This window comes from Aythya ferina (genome assembly GCF_964211825.1).
Source record: "Aythya ferina genome assembly, chromosome: 4".
Classification (NCBI taxonomy): Eukaryota; Metazoa; Chordata; class Aves; order Anseriformes; family Anatidae; genus Aythya; species Aythya ferina.
This window is the reverse complement of record NC_140300.1, coordinates 49,265,217-49,291,622: the sequence shown is the minus strand read 5'-3', so window position 1 is coordinate 49,291,622 and position 26,406 is coordinate 49,265,217. Positions and strand designations below refer to the sequence as shown.

At 39.3% G+C, this 26,406-nt stretch overlaps 2 protein-coding genes across 7 annotated transcripts in view; one reads left to right on the top strand and one right to left on the bottom strand.

The window, feature by feature from the left end:
- The window catches only part of KLHL2 (kelch like family member 2), a 271,198-nt gene extending 261,943 nt beyond the window's left edge, over window positions 1-9,255 (bottom strand). The window contains exon 1 of the mRNA XM_084518132.1: window positions 8,027-9,255. Coding sequence (XP_084374258.1) covers window positions 8,027-8,222 — 196 coding nt within the window. The 5' untranslated portion in view covers window positions 8,223-9,255. The remainder of the gene's footprint in view (window positions 1-8,026) is intronic.
- MARCHF1 (membrane associated ring-CH-type finger 1) overlaps window positions 1-26,406 on the top strand; it is a 404,383-nt gene that overhangs the window by 169,407 nt on the left and 208,570 nt on the right. The gene's annotated exons all lie outside the window — the stretch shown is intronic.

Here is a 26,406-nt window from a genome sequence, read left to right as displayed (position 1 = left end):
GTGTCTTAGTATTTAATTATTTGACTTCATTTTTTTTTCCCCTCCTTGGGAAGAGGGCAAATCCAGTGTATCTGGCAGCTTTTTTTTTGTTTGGCTGTCATATTACAACAGTTGCTCAGCTATCTTCTGTGAACACCCACAACAATTTAAAAATTTTAAATATGTCAGAATTCACACAGGCCCACACAGAAACTTAGGGTATGGTGTGTCATCTAATCAGTTTTGCTCCAGCTTCCTTGAGATTGTTCCCCTCTCTTTGACTTTTCATTGAAAATTGATGGCAGGGATAATAAGATAAACGTGTAGATTCTTGGCTTGTGATAGCAGTTGATTTCTGGCCCTCCTGGGATAGTGGCCAATGCAGAATTTGTCATATTTTTCACATCAATTCTTGAGAAAGTTTGGGACAGTCAAAATTTTTATAACTGCTGCCTTCTTCCTCACAGCATTATGACGTGCTTTTTGAAGCCTATGGAGGATGTGAGAAATGCACTAAGAAATATCCTTGAATAATTCCAGTGGAAGGGCGCCTGTGGCAGGCTGACCTCAGCCAACAGCCGAGTCAGAACCCAGCATCTTGCTCACTCCCCTCTCCTGTGGGATGAAGAGAAAAAAGAAGGAATGAGAGAACACTTGTGGATTGAGACCAGGACAGCTTAAAAGGGAAAACAAAAGCCTCGTGCTCAAGCAAAGCAAAAAGAGATACTTGTACACTACTTCCCAAAGGCAGATGAATGTCCAACTGTTTCTGGAAAGCAGGGTCTCAGGGTGTGAGGTGGCTGCCTGGGAGGAGGAATGCCACAACCCTGAATGCCCCCCCCTGCCTTCCTCCTCCTTCCACTCAGCTTTCATTGCTGAGCATGACTTGGTGTGGTCTGTAGGGCCCAGATGTCCTGGTTGTGCCCCCCCCCCTTTGCCCACCTCCAAAACATAGTAGTGCTCTCAGTGGTTTTTAGGCCACAGCAACATGAGGCCTGCTATGAAGAAAGGGGGGACAAAAAATGTAATATGCTGTGGTGTGGCCTGGTATGCCCTTGCATTTAGTTCTGCAGGGGTGCGTTTTTTAACTCATGTTCAAATTGTCCTTCGGACCCTGCGTGTTCTTTCTTGCAGAGCTGATTTGTGCTCAGCCCACACACTGGACTGTTGCATGAGGCTGTTCTTTTCCATTTACAGTATCTTGCATGCATCTTTTGCTCATTTCCATGAGATATGTCAGCTCATTTCCCCTGCCAGTTGAGATCCCTCAGAAGCAGAGACATATCCTCTAGGGTGTGAATCCCTCCCATCAATCACCAGCAAACTGGCTTGGTACATTCATCCCATCATCATTAATAAAAATATTAAATACAAGTGTTTTAATGATACTACTTGGCCTGTGCTCTGATGGACAACGAGTTGAAGGGGGGTTGGGGAAGGTGACAGAAGTTTGCAGCCTGTAATTTGTATTGCTGCTTGGATGCAATCTGTTACAAAATAAATGGCGACTTAAAGGTTTAGATGTCATTTGGGTTTCATTTGTAATCAAATGGTTAAAATAAATCTGCAGTACTCATTCTTTTGGGAGGTATTCAATGCCTGGGGAAAGGGCAATGTAATTGTGGTATGGGTACTATTGAGAGCTGGAAGGAGCCTGAGAAAACCTGGCAGTGATGGAACATTGCCCTGGGACAAGCGAGTGTTCTGCCTGAGGATGTGCTCCTCACTTGTTACCTGAGCCGCAGCAAATCTCTGATTATAATATTTCTGATGCCTTTATTTCACTTATTTTGCTCAACTTCAACAGAGATAAAAATTTAGGTAAAATACTCCACCTGAACAAATTCAGTTTAGAGCTAGATTGGTTAGCCAGAGATAACAGAAGGTTGAATAATGACTGAAGGTGGAATGAATTAAGGAGAGGGTTAAAATTATGTTTCTTCATAGGTTTGTGTTTCCTATGTCCAATTTCTCTACGGTCACCTTGTTTAATAGCCTTAGATAGTTACTTGTTCATATTACAATGTGCTGGATAACCTAAAGAAAGACGGAGCTTAATAAATACTGAGTTGTAAAGCTTAATATTCTTAAAGTAATTTATGTCCTGGTTGTGTTCAGAATTGTCTTCCTGAAAATCGGATAGCTCTTAGAGGATTTCAGATTGGGGTACTCAAAATCATCTACCGACTGTGAAAGATACATTATAAGTCACAGATCATCTTTCAAATATGAACTTACTGATGTCAGAGATTACTTTTTTAAACACATGGAACATCAAAATAGGTGCTGTTTTCTACCTGTACTTGGCACAGTTTAGCTTGTGGCTAAGGCAGTTTGTTTAGGGTTCAAAGCTATTGTTAGATATGAAATCGGAGGTGTAACTACTCTGATTACTGTAAGCATTTAATACAGAGAAAAATACTGGGAACTAATTCCTGAATTTATTAAAACCAGCAAGAGATGGATCAGGATGAAACTAACAAAATCACAAGGAAAAAAAAAAGTTATTTAACACTTAGAATTTTGAAAAAAGTTACTCAAGTGAGCACAGTAACTAAGATGTGATCTTTTCAAAGAGATGCGCCTGGTAGGAGGCTTCTTTTCTCCCAGTGAGGTAACTGCAGAGTTGCTGTAAGGCTGAATGAGAAAGTTTGGTAAGAAGTAAACCTGGTCATGCCCTAAAGACTGCTTGGTTACATCTGTATTGGTGTGTTTTCATAAGTACTGTTTATGCTGTATTTACAGTACAAGAGTGTAGTTTTATCTCCAGGGTAAGAAAGATCAGCAGAAGTAGTCCTTCAGTGAATTAATTTATGACAATTACACTGACAGGTCTACGTAGTTATTCATTTTCCTTGTCCAATTGTTTTGATACTCTACCACACTTCCTAACTTTTTAAGGGCTTTGATATCTTTTCAAATGTCTTTATTGAATCAAAGGATCTGTGTATTGAAAGTAGCGAAGTTTTCCCTATTCCCAGTAGAATGTGACAGTAGAGTAGGATAAAACAGTTAAAATAAAACATCTGCAAAATTTAATTTCCTCAGTGTTGCATCAAATTAAATTTAATTGCTGGCAAAATCAGCTAAGCTTTGATTATGCCCTTTTAAGCAGTGTTGTTTTTGTTTGTCTTATATGCTTTTTTTTTTTTTTTTTTTTTTTTTTTTTGCTTATCTTTGTATCTAGAACAAAGAAAAATTTTTGCAATGTTGTTATTTTTTTGGCATTCTTATTAAGCCCTGTGTGTATTAACACTTTCCCTTCCATAAGCACTATGTGGTTTATCAAAGGCTTTGCAGTAGTTTTGGATGAGTTTGTTGACTTTGATGGTCTTTGAAAGAACAATTTTAACAAATGATTGAATGGGCAGAGAGGTGCCATTTCTTTATGCAGAGGATTTTATTTGTATCTTTCAGCACTTCATCATTTATATATTTCTTTTGTAATTACAGTTCAGAAAGTAGAGAAATCTTTCAGTAGTTCAAAAAGAGTTTTTCAGTGTTTTTGCTATGCTCTCAGCTGCTTGCAGCATCTAAATAAAGGCACTGAGAGAATTTTTCTGAAGTTCCAAAGTCACTTAAAAGCATGCAGCCAGCTGAAAATTGACAGGCTTTATTTTCCTAAAGCAAAATAATTTAGACATTTGAATTGTATGCCTAAGATAAAGCTGAAATTCTGCAATGACTTGGTTAGTATAGCTACTACATAATGAGTGGAATTCATGAGCAGAATATTTAACTGGTAGAATATTTAACAAAGTTCACAAGTATTTGTGCAGGAAAGGCTGTACTAATCATAAAGCATTGGAAAGGTTGTTTGTTGACCGTTTGGTCTGTCAATATCTCAGTGTTTCACTATTTGCTTTTATGTGTACTTTATTAGGAATCTGAGAAATACAGCAATGTGATTTTCAATTAACTTGTGTGTTTGCACTGTGAAGCACAATGTTTATTTCAATTTTGAGTTACACAGCTGTGATACATAAGATTGTCTGTCCCCTGGTATACTTTGTTTTTCTTCCTAATGGTTTCATCTCTGAACATGGTCATAATTGGCCTAATGAGTTGTTTCATGGCTCTTGTGGCCCAGATGGGTGGGAAGAGCATATGCCAGCTTTGACATCACCCCACTTGTGCACAGGCTTCGGAAACACTGCAGCTATGGCTGCCAATTACCATGATGCTGCTGAAAGTCTAAAAACCTTTTTTCCTCACCTTATTTCTAAACTATAGATAACGAAGATAATGTTTCTTGTTGAGCCACAGCAATCATATTAAAATGCCATACATGTAGGCAGTTCATTTAAGTTATCATATGATATCTTGTTGGGCAGTGAATGTAACCTTGTTTTGGAAGCGACCAAGTGGTGTGAAACTTTCACACTTCTCTTGCAGATGCTTACTCAGTTGCAGAGTAAATCTCTTCTTGGTCCGTCTGATTGCTGAGGCACTGCTGAATCTGTGAATCTAGAATTTACTGGAAACCCAGGTAACAAAGAAGGATAATGTAATTTGTTTATGTATGTACAGGTTTCTATGTGACTGGCTCAAAACACTAGCAGTTTTTCCAAAATCTTTTGGAGAGTGAAGAAAATCTTGATTTCTAGAAGCTTGCCATGTATGTCTTCAGCTGCTGCTCTGAATTGCCTTTGTTCTTCCTTTACACAGAATTGGCGGGGGGGAGCCCCAAACCCCACGCAAACAAAAACAAAGAACCAAAACCTCCAAAAGAAGCTTGTCAGGTCCAATTTGTTTTTTCTCTACCCTTTTCTACTCTTCTTGTTTCTTTTATGCCATGTTTTCAGCAGTGAAAACTGTACTTGATGTTTTTTTTTTCCATTGCATCTGCACTGTCTTCCTTGCAGTCTGTAGAGCGACACAGCCCAAGCCTGTTTCCCTGCAGTGTTAACTCCTTGCCTGGACAATTTACTGCATTTCCACAAACGGTTTTAGACATTTTTACTTTTCCCTGTGTTTGTTCCTCAGAATTAATTTTGAGTGGTCTTCTTCATTTAAGAGTTAGTTGGTGTCTTTATTTACCAGTCACAAATCTTCTGCCCTGTAGATCTACCAAAATGTTTTTCTTGTGTGGAGATTGTTTTTCTGTGATTAATATTTGGAGGAATTTTCCACAAAGAATTTTTCTCATTTTTTCTTTGTCTGTTGAGCAACATTGTAGTGACTCCCTTTGCACTTCCCAGCTCTCCAAGCACGTGTGCCAATGCCTGCTGTAATTTTCTGTGAATATTACAATTTGAATATACAGAGTTGTCAAACATATGACTAATCTTCCTTCCCCTGCAACATTTCTGTTGTGTTTTGGCATTCAGATAGACTTTTTCATCTGCGTGTAATGGGATACAATTAAGTCCACAGAATTGCTGATTTACAGCAGCCTAGTTTGGGAGGATAGTGGGGATTTTTTGATTCTACAACTCATAACAGTTGTCTGATGGGAGGATGTGAAGGTTTACCTTGGAAGCTTAGGCAGGCCTTCAGAGGAAATGCTTTGCCCCTGTGTGCATTGACCTTTAAGTAGAGAGATCTTCAGTACATGCGCTTGAAACTGAAAAAACAAATTACACTTATTGTTAGCGCACAATTGAAGTTGGGTGAAGTGGAAAATTTTTGATCTGGCATTTCTGGAACTAGTGTATTTACTTCTGGGGAGGAAGAATGAAAATTGAGCTGTGCCTCAGATTAAAATGTGAGTTCATTTGGAATCCATGCACATGGTTGGACTCGATGATTTTGAAGCTCTCCCAGCCCAGACAATTCTGTGATTTCATTGTTTTTCTCTGTGCCTATGTTTTTATTGGGTTCTAGGAGTCAATTGTGTTTTTAAGTGTAGTTTCCAATTAGGTAACAGACTGCCTTCTGGCTTTGGTTAAAAGGTGTTTAAGGTACCAGTCTGGGCTATATACTTGTAAGGCGTGTAACAGCCAACTAATCTGGTGTACGTCTCTTCCCCTGTCTTCGCTGAATGTGTTCTTCCCTTTTAACATTTCTTTTTAGTCACAGTCAACTTTAACTTGCTCATGTGATTTCAGAATAATATTGGGAAAGTGGTCTTTAATGCAACTCTAAGCTGTTCAGAACCAGGTGATAGTGGTATTATGGTGAGAGTTAAATGATAGTCTTCTGCCTTCCTTCACTTAGTGACATGAAGCAGAAAAAAAGTTAGAAAGCTGCATTCTGGAGAAAAGGAGAATTCACATTTGACTCTACTATGCTATATGATTGTAGCCCTTTAGGCCCTGTTTCTGTAAAGTGTTTTTGTAAATATGATGGTGTCTTTACCTTATGGGGACAAAATGTCTCTGCACAAACAGCTGTAGAACGCTTCAGTTGTGCATCATCTGATCAACTCTTCTGGAATTTGTGAAGTACAACCTGTTGTAAAATATTTCAGTTATGGTTGATACTTTGTGTACTGTCTGAGGAAAACGTCTAAACCTCTTTAAGCATCTTCTTTTTGATGCTGCTGAAAGTTGACTTAAGTTCATTAAAAAACACAAGTCTTTTTTTGTTTTGTTACCTTTTTCATTTTTCCTCCCTCTTTTCATTGCCTCTCCCAGCTTCACTATCAACTTTTCAGTCCACAAAGATGAAGATGGCAATGTTTGGCAATGGACAGTGGGGAAGAAGAGTCGTCAGCTCATTACGAGGATGCGCCAGTAACAGCACGTTATATGTCCTTTTCTAAAGTTTCCTAAGTATTGAACGTGAGGTGTATTTGTCTATTTCTGCCAGCTTGAAAACTGTACTTCTAAGTTACTGAGTCTCAAATTTATGTGGAAATAGTCCTGTAGGTTGTGTACTTGGAGACACATTGCCTGAATCTTAGTCATGTTTAACTAAAAAACACTGCTAATCTTTTTGATTACTTTGTCATTGAAAGGAGGCTTACAGCTGAAGAAGATGAAGTAGGCAATGCTTTCTGCCAACGAGTAATTTTATGTTTTCTCTTATAGCCAGTGATTCCCCTAGAGTTTAGACAGGCTCTTTAAGACTGTTCTGTGGATAGAGCAAACTGAGGAGATGAAATAAAGAATTCTTACCCTTTGATATAATCTAAAAAGAAAGTCTCTGCTGGCAATATATTTCATACAAAAATCGATGCATAGAGTTGTGGAAGAATAAATTGATGTCTGATTACCTAATGCTACAGATGGAGAACACAAAGAGCCTGTTCTGTTAATTCAGTGTGTGCTTCACTACTAGAAAGCTGCAGTGCTTGTTGTCAATACGTGCTAGCTGAGAACAGAAAAATATTCTCATGGCATATTGACTTCTTGTTAACTATTAGTTACTTCAAGCTCTGAAACTTTCAAAGGTTGGTGAAGTATGAGACCGGGAAAAACATTGCTTTTTAAGGCTTTCATAAGGCTGACTAATTACCATTTGTCAATAACCCATGTTTATTGTATTGTTACTGTTCCAATTTTTTTGTTTGTTTAGTTGTATAGTTTTCTGCAAAGAAACTTCTAGTTACCTGTCGTGGTTCCGCTCGAGTGGGCAGCCGAGCTCCACCACAGCCGCTCTCTCACTCCCCCTCCTCAAAGAGGAATGGGGAGAAAATATGTGAAAAGGGCTCAAGGATTGAGATAAGGACGAGAAAATCACGCAATAATTATTGTAACGGGCAAAACAGACTCGGCATAAGGAGATAGTAAGATTTATTGCCTATAACTAACAAGCGAGAGAAGTGAGAAAACAAAGGAAAAAAACCAAAAGCACCTTCCCCCCCCCATCCACCCTCTTCCACCTCCTCCCCCCGAGCGGCGCAGGGGAACGGGGAATGGGGGTTATGGTCAGTCTACAGCACTTCTTCTCTGCCGCTCCTTCTCGGTCACTCTCATCCCCTGTGCTGTGGGGTCCCACCCACGGGATACAGTCCTTGATGAACTGATCCAGCGTGGGCTTCCCACAGGCAGCAGCTCTTCCAGAACTGCTCCAGATATGGGTCCGTACCACGGGGTCCATCCCTCGGGAGAAAACTGCTCCAACCTGGCTCCCCTACGGGCAGCAGCTCCTGCCAGGTCACCTGCTCCTGCGTGGGCTCCTCTCCACGGGCTACAGGTCCGGCCCAGAATCTGCTCCGGCAGGGGTCTTCCACAGGCGGCAGCCTCCGTCGGTGCAGGGCCACCTGCTCCACCGTGGTCTCCTCCACGGGCTGCAGCGTGGAACCCTGCTCCACCGTGGTACTCCATGGGCTGCAGGGGGACATCCTGCTTCACCATGGTCCTCACCACAGGCCGCAGGGGACTTCTGCTCCGGCGCCTGGAGCACCTCTCCCCCTCCTTCCACACTGACCTTGGTGCAAGGCTGTTCTCCCACTCCCTTGACTCTCCCGGCTGCTGTGTGGCGCAGCGTTTTTTCCCTGTCTTAAATATGCTCTCACAGAGGCGCAAAACAACATCGCTTATTGGCTCGGATCTGGAAAACAATGGGGCCCTTCCCAAACATGGGGCAGCTTCTAGATCTTTCTCACAGAAACCACCCCTATGGCTCCCTGCTACCAAAACCTTGCCACGTAAACCCACTACATTCCACCCCTCGCCTCTGTTAAAAGCATATTTAAGACTACTCACAACATACTCTCACTTTACAATTATCACAACAACCTTCACAAAATTCACTTAAATCAAAACGAAAAAGAATTCACCACACCAAAATAAACATAACATCATCACAGCACCGACAATGTGGACATTTTACACACACACCACCCCTCGTCCCTTCACCACACTAACATCTCACAGTTACTGCTTTCTTAAATTCTTCACAACTTGTACATTCCTAACAATCATCCTGCACATATTTTTGCCCGTTACTTCTACTAACTATCATCCTTATCTCAAATTCCTTGAGCCCCACGTTGGGCGCCAAAAAAGACTGTCGTGGTTCCGCTCGAGTGGGCAGCCGAGCTCCACCACAGCCGCTCTCTCACTCCCCCTCCTCAAAGAGGAATGGGGAGAAAATATGTGAAAAGGGCTCAAGGATTGAGATAAGGACGAGAAAATCACGCAATAATTATTGTAACGGGCAAAACAGACTCGGCATAAGGAGATAGTAAGATTTATTGCCTATAACTAACAAGCGAGAGAAGTGAGAAAACAAAGGAAAAAAACCAAAAGCACCTTCCCCCCCCCATCCACCCTCTTCCACCTCCTCCCCCCGAGCGGCGCAGGGGAACGGGGAATGGGGGTTATGGTCAGTCTACAGCACTTCTTCTCTGCCGCTCCTTCTCGGTCACTCTCATCCCCTGTGCTGTGGGGTCCCACCCACAGGATACAGTCCTTGATGAACTGATCCGGCGTGGGCTTCCCACAGGCAGCAGCTCTTCCAGAACTGCTCCAGATATGGGTCCGTACCACGGGGTCCATCCCTCGGGAGAAAACTGCTCCAACCTGGCTCCCCTACGGGCAGCAGCTCCTGCCAGGTCACCTGCTCCTGCGTGGGCTCCTCTCCACGGGCTACAGGTCCGGCCCAGAATCTGCTCCGGCAGGGGTCTTCCACAGGCGGCAGCCTCCGTCGGTGCAGGGCCACCTGCTCCACCGTGGTCTCCTCCACGGGCTGCAGCGTGGAACCCTGCTCCACCGTGGTACTCCATGGGCTGCAGGGGGACATCCTGCTTCACCATGGTCCTCACCACAGGCCGCAGGGGACTTCTGCTCCGGCGCCTGGAGCACCTCTCCCCCTCCTTCCACACTGACCTTGGTGCAAGGCTGTTCTCCCACTCCCTTGACTCTCCCGGCTGCTGTGTGGCGCAGCGTTTTTTCCCTGTCTTAAATATGCTCTCACAGAGGCGCAAAACAACATCGCTTATTGGCTCGGATCTGGAAAACAATGGGGCCCTTCCCAAACATGGGGCAGCTTCTAGATCTTTCTCACAGAAACCACCCCTATGGCTCCCTGCTACCAAAACCTTGCCACGTAAACCCACTACATTACCATGTGAAGGAGTGGATATATAGAGACAATTTTTGAAGCTCTAGAAGCTGCTGAAGAGGTGTACAGAGCAGAAGTCAAAAACTGTAGCCTAGGAGTTTATCCACTGTGGAAGTGGCTGAGAGAGTTTGAATTCTCCCCGTGCCTCCCCAGTGGTGACCATGACTTGGTATTTCTGAAATGCTGTTGTAAGTCAGAGAGATTAATGATTGATTTCTAAAAATATTTGAAAAAATGAAGATTAGAGCCTTTAGGAGTGTTTGTAAGTTAAATTGTAGTATGATTAATATTTTTCAAGATAATGGGTAAAGCAGTACTTGTTTTTAAAAGTATTGGTGGGTTAGGAGAACATTCAGATCTCTGAATACATACCTTAGGCATGTAATTCAGGAGGTGTCTTTCTTAAGGCTTTTCGTGTTACTGGGCAGTCTAATTCAAAAACTGATTTGGGACAGGAAATTAAGCCTAAAGCATTTGTTGGAGAGCCTGTCCTTCGCCCCTTGTACTACGTGGGCAAGCTATTTCTGGCTTGGTTCTGCATCGGTTTGAGCCAGGTCTTGTATCTGCTTCCCCTTGAGCAGAGGGAAGAGAGGCCAAAGCCCTGCAAACACCTGGTATGTCGGTGGTGAGAGGGGCGGTACAGAGCACTGCAGATGAATTCCCTGGCTAGCATAAAGTTGGGGGGGGGGCCTCCAGAGGCAGCTGCCTTCCCTGGGCAGCTTCTCCATGGGACTCTGTGCTCTGGCTGGTAATAGTCAGCTCTGCGAGTAACAACGGCGTGATTTGCTTCATTGTTTTCAGCCTTGAAAGTCTGCTCAAATTAAAGTTGTTTTATTTCCATTCTGGTGATCTATCATACAAGTTTTCTGGAGCAAGACCTAGCAATTACATGGAACAGTAACATTATCACTGAGGTTTCTGTGAACAATGAACTACCTGTAATGCTTTGTTGCTTTCTTTTTTTTTGTGTGTGTTTTCTGCTCCTCTTTCTGGTCAGCATTTGTAGCCCAGACTGACATTGCTTTTCCAATTCCCAATTATTTTCAGTAGTTAAACTACTGACTGGAAAGATTCCTGTCTCCGTACAGTTGCCTTATTCTGCCTTAATCGATTCACATGCGCTCAGGTATTAAGCTCAGTCATGGTTAGTGCGTTGATTACTCCCAACTGCTTGGCATGATAAATAAAATAGATTAGGACTTGCTTTCAGGCAGCCTCTGTTATGCAACGGGTCTGAAAATGCTCTGATAAAGAAAGTTACTGAGCACAGAGCTGCGCTGTGCACATGGCAAGCCACTGTTCTTGCGGCGTTCGGCAGTGAAGGAGCAGAAGTTGTCTTCACATCTTTGCAGAGAGCACCTAAAGCACAGCTGTGGAGAGAGAAAACTTCATGCAACGTGCCAGCCAGCTGTGGAGCGCTTCAGAGGCCCGACAGCTTTAAGTGGGATGGAGAGACCAGGGTGATGCTTAATTCAGTTCAGATCTTTTAAACTGACTTATATAGTGTTTCTGTTCATTGGAGAGAGATTAGTGTCTGCTTCTGTTTATCTGAAGGGTAATAAATTCTCTAGGACAGCAAATCACAAGTGTTTCAAGATGCTGTGTAATGGTAACAGAGGCAAAAAGTTTTGTTTTATTGTACATGGAGAACTCTTGGAATCGTTGATCTACATCTCTTACTGCAATTTTTGTCTGATTTCCTGGCATCTGTCATAGACATTTTCAGATGTGTGAGAGTTAATCAGCTCTCAATGGGATTCTCATAGTCTAATTGTGAGATGTTTTCTTCTAATAAACTGGTTTGTTGGGGCAGTGTAATCAGCTGGTCTGTGCTAGACAAACTAGCTGAAGTGTTCTCAGAAATTGGTCGAGTTGTTTTCATTTACTTCGTGTTTGGCTTTCCTGTTAAAAAAAAAAAAATTAAGGAGGGGATTGTACTCAAAGTTACAGCTCTCTGGGTACCCATTAGCTATCTCTATGTAAGTAACATTTCTTTTAAAATAAGAATAAAAACTACTGTACGGAAGGATTAAGAGTCCTTTATGTTTTAGTTCCTGGATGGCTGTATGTAAAATACTATTAAAAAATAAAATAAAAGCATCCATCACTCCATCTTCCAATTTTGTGTTGCTTTTTAGCAATGGAAAGGTTTCATGTCTCATGGAAAGACAAATACTAGAGGTCTGTCTTTTCAGTAGCATCTTATTTGTCTTAGGTTTCAATTTCCTTTCTTCTCCATTGATCAAGTTTCTTCAAAGGATTTGTTCATTCTCAGCCAACAAAGGTTCTGTCAAATAGGTGCTTGTAGTCTTGACTACTCTGTCGTCCCTGTTATTTATCTCTGAAACATTTCTTAGGTGAGATGGATTCTGTTGCTACTTCCATATTCAGCTGCCAAAACTCTTTCCTGCCCTGTCTCCCCCTCTGTTCTTCACAGGCATTGTTATCACCACAAAATGTCACAAATCCTCTGTAGTAGTCAGTGGGGGAAAGAGAGGTTTTATGGCAAATTCCAGGGGCTTCTCAGAGGCTTCAGATGTTCTTGTGTTCTTACAGTCAGGGTTTGGTGATATTCCTTGGAATTGTGAATGCTCATTTTTGGTGCTCTGATGTTAATCAAACACAAAGCCTTGGTGTTGGGGAATTTTGACTTTTGTGATTTGGATTAATTGCCCAATGAAACACATGAAAGTTACAGTAATGCACGGCTCTTTACAAAAAGTACATCATAATCCAGTTTGCCATTAAATTAGGAATGTTACAAATATGGAGAATCCCCTCACGATTTAAAATTAATTAAAAATGGGAATGACTTTTTTCACTCAAAACATTCCAATAAGTTGATAGTGCTTTAATGCAAATGACAGTACTTGCTGTGAAAGCACAGGAGAAGCAGATTCTGGGAAGTGTGGCTGTTAGAGAGGCAGGTTGTGAGGTGTGTAAATGAGGCCAGCCTGCTGTGGAGAGAGAATTTGTAGTACAATTAATTATACCACAAAAATGTGAGTGTTAGCTGCTTGGGCTGGCTATGGCAAGTGGATACAAGGCAAGGCAAATAAATTTGGGCGTATAGATGCTGCAGCAGCTAAAGGGAAGAGGTTTCACAGTTCTGGTCTAACTAGATAAAGAAAAGCAGGAGGAAAATGTAGTTTTCGAGACAAGCTGACAAAGGGATGAGTGTTTTAGTAGCAAGAGTGGCAGAGGTTAGACTTAAAAGAAAGAAGTGGTAGGGTTTAGTGAAAGACTAAATGCAGAGGAAGGAAGAAAGGTGATAAAAGCTGAGACAAAACCTGAGAATCCGGGGAGTGCTGTCAGGGAAGATGCCGGGGTTGTCTACTGAAAATGTATGGATGGAGATATTTAAGAGCTCAAATACTACATGGTTAGACAGCTGAGAGAAATCCCTGCTTTTTATTTTCGGCATTATTACCTGTGGGGAAAACTGCTGAAAAGTTCATGTTGTGCATTCTCAAGCTGGTAAAAGTTGCTGTAGCTTCTGATTCCGTGGAATATAGTTGAGCGTAGATGTTATTCTGAACTTTTATTCAGAGCATTCAGTCAGTGGGGGAATTGGTTTTACTACCATTTAACTGCATGTGCTAAAAAGATTGCTAGTTCAGTAGCTAATATCCAAATAATAATGATGTTGGACTGCAGTCCAAGGTAAGTATGGTTTGAGTACAGAACAAAAAGCAGTGGAGTGACGTGAAGCTGCAGAGCTATCTGGTTCTGGTCTGCTTGCCAGATGAAGTTGCCTATATACAATAATACTTCCAGTCCTTGTAAATGGCTTTTCTTTGTACCTTGTTTCACTTGGCTGTCTTATGTGAATATTTCAGGTCTGTGTTGCTCTTTCTGGAGTTAAATGGAAACTTAGTTTGAAAGCAGAGAATGCATTAATCACCTTGCAGTCAGTTTTGTTCCCCCTCTTTTTATTAAAATCAGATATGAAACCCAGTTAGTGTTTCTAAGTGTTATGAGTATTTCTAAATGAAGTAGTTGATAGTGCTTTTAAAATTCTGAGACTAAACTGCCACCTATTTAAAAACAGATACAGAAACTGGAGAGGTCTACATATCAGGAAAATGGCAAGCAAATAAAGCTACAACAAAATTCAATCAGGTAAAATGTTTTATGGATGTTATGAAAAGGAAAAATGCTAGTTTTCAAGGAAAACTACATCCTTCTAAATGTAAGGATGATAGGCTCGCAGTAAAAGAACACATGAAATGGATGTGAATAACTTTGTGATACATCATCTTTATGATGTATGATATTTATTTTCATAGGGGTAACTTCCAAATTTTTACGATTTTGTGTAGGTGTCACATATTCTACATATTGTTTTTGGTGTGCTAAGCTAATGAAAATTTCTACACTGTCATCCCAAACACTGTTGATAAAGGCCCTTGAGAAAATGACTAATTAATAACAGACAGGCAATAGACTAGTTAGAAATAATAATTGAATCAGAGCATACATACTGCAAGTTAATTAGTTAATGCCATTAATAAAAATAGGGGCCAGGACCTGCATCCCAATCCTGGATTTTGCTGTTTTCTGAAGATCCTGCTATTTTCAATTTGTGTCAAAATGTGGTATTTGAATGTCTGGCACCGGATAACTTTTTTTTGGTGTGTATATATTTTCTATTAGGTGAGGATATACTCATCTAGTAAAGACTGTATCAGTTTAAAATTTCATAATATTAGTATTTGGAGGTTATATTAAAGATTAAGAAAGTAGATGCATATAATACTGATTTTTAACTCTATAATGCATGTAACTCAGATCAATTTAATATCAGTCTAATTCAAATTGTTTAATGAATGTCGCATTACATAAGAATGCCTAGGAAATTACTGAAGCTACAAATCAGAGGTGTAGGCCTTTATTTACCTACTGTCTGGTTCATGGACTGAACTTTAAATACACGTTGAAAATCATAGCTCCTTACTTAAAAAACACATCTGTAAACCCATTTGCAAAACCCATCCTGAAAACAGTAATTCTCCAATATGATTGTTGTTTCTTTTCCAATTATGCAATTTATAATCTTATTTTTTCTACTTTGTGGCACTTTTTATAATTGCTTCTTTAAAAAAAAAAAAAAAAGTTTTTTGCAGTGAATCTTGTACATCACATTCTATTAGAAGAAAACCTGTTTTTTTTTACCTGGCTTTATTTAAATTGCTCAAGTGGAGAAAGATGATCAACAGCAGTGGTGATAAAATACAATATTGATGCAAACAGAAGGCTGAAGTTTATTTCATGTAGCAAAAATAATATTATTCTGCGTATCATAAAGATCTTAAAGATTTTGGGGGCAAAGCATTGCAGTGCAACCTGGAAGGATATTATTTGTCATGTTGTCTTTTTTTTTTAGCTAAAACGTTAAATGTGTATACTGTGCAATGGTGGGCTTGGAAAATGCTTGATTTTTTTTTTCTAAATTGCATACAGAGGAACCTTTATACAGAAAAAAATGTTTTTTTTTTTTTTTTTTTTAATAAAGATATTGAATACGTAAGCTATGAATTCTGCACAATGTTGGATGTATTCTGCATAATACATTAATCTCTTTTCTGAAATTGCCATTCTAAAATAAGTCACGCACACAAATCTAGTTGGCCTTTGGGGTAAAGGTCAAACAGATGATCATTTCCACAGATGGTTACAGTTTTTGTTTTCATCTCTATATGAAGCCATTAGTTAAATGGAAATTTTCACTTGGCAGAATTGCGGCAACAGATCTAGCGCAGAGATGCTCATTCCAAAAAACACTGAATCTGTCTTTTAAAGCATGAGTTGAACATTGCTTACATGCTATAAATGTATTTGAAGAAGTACATTCAAAACCATTCAATTTCCAAGTAAAGCTTCACACAAAAAAGTAGCAACTTCTACTTTTCCAAGCAAAAGTCCATTTTTTGAAGTGTTCAGTGAGCATGCGCTCTGTTGATTGTTTGGTTTCTTAGGAACACCTCAAATTTGCTGTAGTTAGTAATGAGTAATGACTCAATTGCTGCTACATCTTCCTGGTGTGTGTGTCTGCACGTGCGCACATAAATCTCTAAAATCTCAGTGATATAAATGGCCTGATATGGATGCTATTTATGGCTTCTTTGGGAATAAATTGTACTTCTCCTTAAGTTGATGGGAGTCTAAATGCTAGTGTACTTGTAGATTAATCAAAATAAATGTTTGGCTGTTTTTTCAATACTGAATTTGATTGTTCTGTTATTTGTTTGACCAGTTGTCTCAAGAATGCAGTAATGAAAACTAATCACGATAAGCTTTGGTACATGTAAGACCCGAAATTTACACTGAAAACTAGAGCTGGATTATCCAGGTGTTTTGAAGGTAATGAAGTTAGTTGACAGTCTCATTCATATTAATATGATAATGACAAGCCATATGCACAGAAGGAAACATTATGCTAATGTTACATTAGTATAGATTTTTACAGCTGCACTATCACTTTGAATTTTAGTTTTCCAGTTAGCAATTTTGACCTGTTTCCACCAAAGGAAATGGAGCTCAAGTTCTGATTTGTAACTGTTCTATTTAAGTTATATGTAATGTATAAGTGAAAGGACACAAGAACATATCTTAGCATATGGGACTAAATATTTTGATTTTAGTAACTACTAAAACCATTGGTTACTTGCAGCCTCTGGAGGAGCAAACATGTTATATGAAAAGAAATATCTTAGGATGTAAACAATTTTTTGATGGTACAGATTTTGTACAGTAATACTTCTTAGAGTAGCTTAAAACCTGTTCATGTGCATTTATGAGGGAGATAGACATCTTTATGATAATCTTGGAGATAACCTACATTGTATAGGGCTGTTTCGTATCCCTTTTCAAGGGCTGAATATCATCCAGAGGAAATAGCCCTTATTTGTGCTGGAATTAAAGGCAGCCTGAGCAAGATGCTGAAAGCTTAGCAGAAAAAAATCTCAGTGTTTTCTCTTGCTGTCATGCCTCCTTTTATATGCATTACATATACCTGAACTTTTTGTATATTTATAATTTTTTTATATTTATGCCTATCATATGTATCCTCACACACAACCTTACAGAAATAGAGTACATAGGGTCATTTATTTGTTAAATTCAAAGGTTGTTGTCAATATCTTTGATATTAAGAAATAAGGATACACCACAGGGGGATGTACCTCAGCAGTACTGGGTGTGCTGGCAACATTGCTGGCCCAATTCACACCTTAGTAAAGTTCATCAAAGGTTATTGGTCCAGCATACTTTTGACCGTGATTCCCAGGGTAGGAATGATTACTGCCTTACAATTTGTCTTCTTACAATAAAAAAGCTTTAAAGAAAAATCACTTAATCAGAATACAGAAGATCTGTAGTACGATTTCAGGGTAGTTAGGATTCTTTGAATGAGTTTCTTGAAGGGCTTGAAAATGACTCTACTTACTCATTGAACTCAATTCTTCTGGGCAATTGATGAAGGATGACTACGCTGTAGCTATTTTAGGTAGTACTTAGAGAAATGAGTGTCAGGTGTGTAACCACCTAGTATACCAGAAGGGAAGAAATTCTGGCCTCTGATGAGAAACCATCATGTCAAACTAGAGTATGGTGATTCTTTTCAAATACATGCATGTATGTGTATTTTGAATGGACTTCTGTACGCACATAATTCTATGACAAATTTTGTTTCAAGACTCATCATGTAGCTGATTAATTGCTTTAAGTGTGTTGAAGATATGTAAAAATCCATAACTTCCCATATTTGAGAAGCGGGATGACTTGGAGGAGGAAAACAGGGGAGAAGGCAGGTAGCAGAAGGCTAATTCTTGCAGTGTAACTTTAAATGTCAAGTATTTCATCTAGCTGTCAGAAAGATTTTCTTCAGTGTAGAGTCAATATTAAGTTTTGACAAGTTGTTAGATTGGGGATTGAGAAGAAGACAAAAAGGATGAATCAGAAACTTACAATGTTCAAGAAATCATCTGTGTTAGCATCACCAGTAGTCTACTTTAAGATGCTGCTTACCTCCATTCCCCCAAATCGTTATGGGCATATGAAACAGCTAAGCCTCCGCTAATGAGTTTGATGATTTGTCAAAGTAGTTGTTCCATGGTAGAATTGTTGGCACTTCCCCCATATGTGCATAGCTTCTGTTGCTCAACTAGTTCAGTGTGAATGGGTTTAAAATCCTTACCAAGGAGATGAAAGGAGGAGGCATCACAAACACTTGCATATCATTGATAGATAGATCCTCTGTTTTTAATCTTTTACTACAAAATCATATTTTACTGATCCCGTAGAGCAGTTCTGAATGAAATATATTGTGTATGAAGTCTATGTGCTGGCTTAATTTGTATAATAATATAAAGATTATTCATTACAGAAGTACCTTCTAACTTGTCAAATACCTGTTCCCTGAAGATTAGAGGTTAGGTTAATTAGCACATCTGGAATTGATTTACATTTGCAATACTAACCTGATTCAATTTGCTTGACTTAATAGAAATGAGTGATAGAGGTTCAGGATCCTGTTGTAGGAATGAGTAGTAATTTTAAAGAGGTGCTGTAAGGATTAGCAAGCTATTTTTATTTTAAATGGCTGAAGGTAAAACTGTTGACTCTAATTACATAATGGGAGTTTTTCATTCTAATGTTTCTATGCATAAAACAGATTTCTTCCTCTTCTAACACATAGGTTTAGAGTTGCTATTCCCGAAGAATCCCAAAAGGCAGCAAATGGCAGAACGTTTCTGTTGCTGGTGACTGACTTCATTTGTCACTCAGTCCCAGGAGACCTGCAGTACAGTGTTCGCAGGAAGATGATGAATGAAAGGTTCTGACCACCCGCTCTCCACAGTTCTTATGTCTGAATGGTTCCCAGGCTGTGTGCTGAAGCAGGACTCTAGCCAAGAAGAAAGATAAGCTTTTGGGCTACAGAGTCTTTCCAAAGACCTTCTTAACTGTAACAATTTATGGAATGTGTTAAAAGCTGGAAAGCCTCACAAAGTTTAATTATTCACTTTAATTCAAGCATTCCAACTGTATTTATATGCATATATGACATTGTGTATCCAATAAGCAATACATTTAAAAATGATGGAAATTCTGCCATGACTAACCTACATATAAAGGTTTGCTAAAATGTGAAATTTGCTTTCCAAAGGAAACTAATATTAAAAAAAAAAAATAAAAAGTTTATATAAATCAGTTATAAAATGAGTTTATATAAACTTATTTTCCAGCAAATTGATTCAAAACATCTTTCTAATATTATATGTTATTAATAAATGAATGGATATATTCTAAGGTTAGAACATCAGGATTTTTGTGCTATAATTTTTTTTGTGATCTCTGCTTATAGTGTAGAGAACCATTGTTCTATCCTTAAGAGCAGCTCCATTATGTTATAAATGCATTCATTCTGGTATATCAGGAACTGGGTAACAGATCTGTGGAAATGTATGTGTGTGAAGCTTCAGGTGTTTCATGTTAGATAGTATTTATAAAATGAGGTCATTCACTTTGGGTGTCAAGTGTTCCAGTTTCATTTAGAAATCATAACAGGCATTTTTTTTTCTGGGTCTCCAATATCCCAAATGAGTGCCTGATCTGTAGAATTTTGTCTAGTATGTCAAGCTGTGGTTTTGAACAAAATTCTGTCTTGGCTATGAAAAATTTCCTGATTAAAGCCTTATCACAGTTGATATGTTGGCTTAGAATGGCTGTGCTGTGGTGCAGCTCTGGCAGACAGCTCAGCAGGCCCAAGTCACTTGTCCACCCTCCCCAGGTGGGATGGGGAGAGAAAGGGAGAGGTAACAGTGCGAGAGCTCAGGGGCTGAGGCAAGGACAGCTTGGTGGGGAAGGCAGAAGCTGTGCAAAGCAAAGCCCGACCGGGCCCCACTGACTGCTTCCCCCCGGCAGGCAGGTGCCAGCCGCTGCAAACCAGCAGAGCTCCTCACATGGGGCAGCTTCTCGGGGAGACAAATAGCATTGTTCCCAATGTCCCCCTTCCTCCTCCTTTGCCCCAGCTGCTATCGCTGAGTGTGACGCCGGGGTGGTGTGGGACAGCCCCCTGGGGCCCCTCGCTGGCAGGGCAGCGTGAGGAGCTGGAAAGGCCTTGCCTCTGGGCCAGTGCAGCTCTGCAACAGCTGAAAACATTGGGGTGTGATCAGTACTTTCACTGTAAGCCCAAAACACAGAACCATACCAGTTATGATTAAGGAAATTAATTCTGTCCCAGCTAAAAGCAGCAGGACAAGCTGGTGTTTTCCAGTAAGATATAAATGCAGGGGGAATTCTCACTTGACTGTCTGGGAATTTAAATTATAATTAAGATGGATGACTGGATGATTAGAATTGGTATGGAGTGCACACATGTATGATCGACCCATAAATGTGAATTTTAAAGCAGGAAAAGATCTTTTTCCCATACACTTGATTTTTTTTTTTTTTTGTATTATCTCATCTCAAAATAGAATCCTAAAGAGCGTTTGGATTTGAGCAAGTCAGTACTTTTTAAAATACGAAATTCTGATTAAATTTTAATTCAAGAACTGCTCTTAGACAAACAATCCATCTTATCCAGCTTCAACCAGTGACTAGTATGGATGCTTAACGGGGAGAATGTGAGGAGCAAGTGAAATGCAACCCTTCCTCATATAGTTCGTCAGTAAGTTTTTAGCATCTTTTTAGTATACAGACCTCATTGAGAGGCTTACATCCAAGTCACTGTATCTAGTAATGATAACTAACTTATCCTTCATGTATTTGATTCATCTACTCATGAATTCTTTCAGATATTTGTTCTGTTCTTCTATGGTGATAAGTTATATGGCGTGATTGTCATCTATGAAATGAAAGAATTGTTTTAGTTCTTACCCTGCTGTGCAGTTATTCCACCAGAAGTTCACTGGCTCTTACGCTGTGAAAGGTGGTTTGGGTATGGACCAAAGGGGCAGTTGAGTTTAAGCAAAGCTCCTGAGCCAAGCAGAGATGCTGCTGCAAAACCTTATCACAGCTCTTCCACAGCTTCAGAGCTTACCAACCCAAGGTATGTACCTGTCTCATAGCAAAGCCGGCCCTGAACAAGGGCATCCCAGTGGGGGTGAAGGGGAGGATGCAGAACAGAATTAGGGAGAAGGATGGCTAGAGGCTTGTCAAGGCATTGGGAGCTTGGGAGTGTGCTCTGGGTCCTGCCAATGTGACAGAGACCAGGAGCAGCCACAGCAGGACGAAGATGGACCTAGGGAACAGCTTTTGTCTGGGAGAAGTTATGTAATGGAACATCAGTTTGATATAATGGACCAGGAACCTTGTGAAATGTATAGGGAGAAACTCTTCTCAACTCCTTCTCTAGCTACTACTGGAGGCTGCAGTACTAGCCTAAAGGAGTGAAGGAATTGATAACTCTGCATATAACACGGGGAAGAAAACATGCTTCTGGTAAGAATATGGGGAAGAGGAGAAAAAAGGAAGCCCTTAGAACTTAAAAGCATGAGCCAAAAGGGAAATTGTCCAAGTAAATGGGATTACCATTTTTAAAGACTGGATGTTGTATGGTTACTCACTGGAATCTGAGAGAGCTGGTGTGCCATCCACAGGCTGAAAAGGGGTGGCTTGAGACTGCATATTTCTCCACGTGGAAAAAGGTGCTTTGGTTGCCTTCATTTGACTGCAGAGCAGTCCCTTTCAGGGAAAAACTTGGGCAAGGGGGCGATTTCGCTGTTGAGTTAATGGCTTTCTTTGCTGGTATCACCCAGATAGCTGAACTGCTGTTCTGTAATCAGTGAAGCAAACGAGTTGTAAAATACATCACATTTAAAAGGTAATTCTAAATGCAAGGAAATCAGCTTGTAGTCATTACTGCATCCTGTGGATCATCTTTAATTAAAACGGTTATACTTTCAAATTGTTCAAGGCTTACTAAGTTGGTGACTTGCACAGAGTTTTGTGATAGAGTAATGTGGTTTGGAAAGAGGAAGAAAGCGTAGAAGGAATAATTTTTCCCATTTAAAAAAAAAAAGTTCTGCAATCAGCAGGTTGTTCAAATTGTATTTCAGTCTCTAAAATGTTGAGCTCACAGAAGTCTCACTGCTACTAATGTTTCTAATATTTTCTGCGTCATATAATTATCCCTGCCTACAGTTTTAAGAAGGTGGCAATTCTTGGCTGGCAGTACCAGTGCATTCTCATCTCTCTTTAATCACATTTCCAACAAATTTTTGAAGAATGTATCCTGATTCATATTCACAAGCTGTTTGTTATGTTTCAAACATGAAAATTGTTTGTGGGTGGAATACTTCTTTTATTGTGCATGTGTTTCAGAAATCATCTGTCATCTGATTTAAACTTCAATTTAGTCAGCACAGCATCTCAATTTAGAGAAAATTGGACTCCATTATAAAATACAATTGCAATAGGATTATGGTTTTATGGTAATGTATGTAATTTATCACTTTTATTATTATGCAACAGATTGTAGAGTAATGTTTTGACTTACTCTTTTAAAATTGCTTTGGAACATTAAAATGATAATATTACACTTTTGTGCTTTTTCTCTCTTTTTTTTTTCTCCAAAATTTTAAAGAGAGATACAGTAGCCTGAATTTCCTAGATGGCATAAGGAATTTTCAAAATGTTTTTGTTACTATGAAGACAGATAAACAGGGGTACAGTGTTAGAACAAAAAGTTAAAGGGATGTTTATTCAGGAATGACATTAAGATCTTTGAATTAAGTTATTGAATTCCAACTATTTTTATTCAACACAATCCGGTTCTTTGCAGCATGGTCTTTGGAGATATCTTGTGTTTGAACAGATTAAATGGTAAAGTTATGAATTCACAGGAGATGTAAAACCAAACAAACTTCCTTTCTCAGGAGGAAGTGCCTAACAGTTTTGCAAATACAGAACTGTAATAGCAATTCTGAGCTGATAAAAACTTCAAACTGGACTTTTCTGGGCCTGCTGGTGTGTGGTCACTCAGCGGTTACCAGAACTGGGATCACATTTTATAAGAAAAAATAATGTCAGTTGTTGAAATAATTACTGTTTCAAAAACAGTAATGGCCTTTAAAAAATGAAAATTATGAACTGGTCTGGTAGTTCATGTAATCTCTGAGAGGCTGTATTCTGGATCCAGGAGGTCCAGTTAAGTTTTTAGCAGCTGCAATCCCAGTTTGTGTAGTCCCTAAAAGACTGATGAGTTCTGTTGGTTTAGATTTGCAGTTCCCCCTTGAAACATGGGGTGAGCAAGTTCCTCTACTCTGGAAGTGTAAGAAGTGAATGCCTGGTGGCTGTTGGTTCACCGAAAACCTTTCTGCAAAATGTGCAGCATTTTAGAAATGAGATTTGCAAAGGATGGCAGAGATTTCTCTGCTGTTTGTGATCATTGGTTTTCTTCTATATTCCTGCCTTATTCTCTTACTAGAATACATTGAGATATTTACATAGTCAAAATTGCATGTAGATTAGATTTATTTTTTTTTTAAGGGCCAGGAACAATATATATTTGTAGTATCTTACTGTCAGGAGATAATGTTTCTTAAAACAGTGACCATTTTGCACTGCTGTATTCTAAGTAGAAACACTCAGTAAGCGCATATGGTCATGTGTGTGTGGTAGTTCCTATACACATGCATTCAGAGTTACCTCAGGTTTTCATTTGTTTTTGTTTTATTGCATTGCAGTCTGGGTGTCTTTCAAATCTAAAAACTTGTTTTTTGGTGTTATTTTAAGTGATTTGTTCTACAAAGCACTACTAGAAGATAATCAGGTAATATAGAGTTATGTATCACTTAAATGTCTGAAAGAGAGGTTGAAACGAGTCATTTCAACCATTGACAGCTTGATTTTTGCTGTATGTGTAAGTGAGGGGGAATCCCGGGAGTTCTGTATGAACAAAGTTTAAATCCAATGTATGGAAATTAATTCTTAAAAAGATATGTTAATTATTTTCAGGTGCCCACGGTCCTCTGGCACCCTCAGAAATTGTTGCTGATACTCATGCATTTCTCTGCAGTGTCCTGAAGTTGGTTTAGGAGCAAATAAATTATATGGAAAGTGGTGCTCTGTATTCCTCATACAGTGAAACCTGTAGCGATGGTGACAAGGCTTATTAGTTTGTTTGGAGAAGTTGTGTTCATCAGGTGGAACAGTGCAAGCAAGGCATTTGCAAGTGAGCTGTGCTGATCAGGGAGTAACCCTGCCTGGCCATCACGTGTGAAGGAGGGAGACCAGGCCGCAGGGTATTGCTTGAGAGGTTTGCACCTTGATGTCAACGCTGCAGGTAGGAATAACACAGTGGAGGAGAATTGTTGTCAAGTCTTCTTTGTACACTGACATATTAAGAAACATTTGATAAGGGAAAAAGGGAGGCTAAATTGTATCTCAGGTTATTATTTTCTTCATTCAAAAGAATAAACTTCGAATTCAGGTTTAATCTCTTTCTGATTATTTTTGAATCTTTCTTTTTAATGCATGCACTTCAGAACAGAGTCACATAAAATACTTTTGCTAGGGATTCAGTATTGTTATTTTCTTCCCACTTAAAATTGACAAATGTGTCCAGCATTTTCCAGCTTATCTCTCAATTAGCAGTACTGGTCTTTCTATGCTTTTAAGAATGTTTATTTTCTGAAAAAAAGGTTCATTCTTTTGCTTTCTTGTACTAAATGCTGTCCCTGACAGGCTGGAGAGCAAATGGACATCAGGAGTAAGATCCTTCCTCAGATAGCTAGAATTAGTTCTCCAGTAAGAGAAGTGAGCTACATAATAAGGTGCAGTGCATGCTTTTGTACTGTAGTGACGCATTTGGCTAATGTTGGAGCCACTTAGCCACTTTCTTGATCAGTAATTAACCTAATCCCAGAGTCTGTGCTCTAAATAATAAAAAGAAGCCGAAATTTTCTTTGCCAATCTTTTTTTTTTTTTTTTTTTTTGGTCTTACCTTCCAATTAATTAAATTTATACAGATTGTTTTGTTCACATCCTTTGTCTTTTTTGTAAGGCAAATTATTTATCAGTTCATTACTTTGCCAGTTTTTTCTGCTATAGGCATGCCTTCGGAAATCAGGAGATGTAACTACAGCTTTAATAGTGTCTTTCAGTGTAATGGATTAAAAAAAAAGATTCTGAGGAAATTGGTACAAGCAAAGTTATAATTCTTTGTGCTATTTTTCTTTGCTTATCTAATGACAGTTTCTTCTACAGCATAGACAAGCTTTTATGTCTCTCTATAGCTTTATGATGTGACTGCTTTACAACTTCAGGCATATTTCTTGATAAGTTCTCAATATTAGAGAACAGCTTTTGGTCTAGAAGAAAGGGCTAAAAACTGCATAACTGCCAAGGCAATTTACTGAGTATTTTTCTGTCTCTAAGTTCTGCCTGTTTAACTGAGATGCGTGATTTTCTCCCAACCATTCCATTCTGGGCTTTTTAATGTGGTTTATTCTGAGGCTTACAAGCTTTTGTATTGGGCCAAGACCAAAGAACTAAAGAAGCTTTAAGCTATGAAATCAAGACCAAAACAAAACACAATACAAAGTTACCCTAGTTGCCTTAAAACAAAAACAAAACAAAACAACAACAAAAATCTGACCAATCAACCAAAGACAAAACAAAACAAAAAACCTCAGCCTGGAAAGCTTGCAATCTAAACAAGGGAAAAATTAATCAGATAAGAAATTAGATTAATTAAATTAATTAGATTAGATAAGAAAGAACAAAGAAAAGGTGATTGTAATGATTAAAAGAAAAAGGCAAAAAAAATTGGTTTATCGATTTGACTGCGGCTCTTACATTCTGGTATCTTTTTTATTGTGGTTTCATACATTTGTTTGCAAAGCATGTGGCACATGATTAAATTTGTTCATTTACACAGGGAAACCGAGGAGACTTGGTACGTAGAGGAAGAAATAACCTCCTGATGGAAAATGATAGCTTTTGTTGTTCCCTCAAGAAAATGGATCCTCTGTTGAAAAATTGGCAATGTTTTAAATAAACCTTATAGTATTCCATGTTCCAGTGAGGTTCTTGTTTTCTGGAAATGGTTGCTCAGAACTGCACATAACGTTTCTTGTGTTGTTTCTTATGCCATGAAAACACTGATTTCTTCTTCTGCCTGTGCTGAAAATACCTCACTATTCCACTACTCCAGCCTTTCCCATGACTGCTTGATAAACCTTTGTCCTAGAGGTTGAAAATGAGTAACTAGACTCAGCTTGACCATCTAAGTCTATCATATGGGTTTGCCACGTTTCTCCTAAAACCCTGCTTGGGGGTTGTGGTTTTCTGTGACAGGTTCTGCCTTCCTTAGAAAGGCAATCTACAATCTTCTTAGTTTTGAGCAGGGATTACCCAGCTGATGACAGTGGAGAAAAACTGAATGACATCTGTCAGACACCGCTGCTGATGGTCCTCACTTAGATCTGCAGGCAACTGGTTCCATTTATTTGGGATATCATGTCT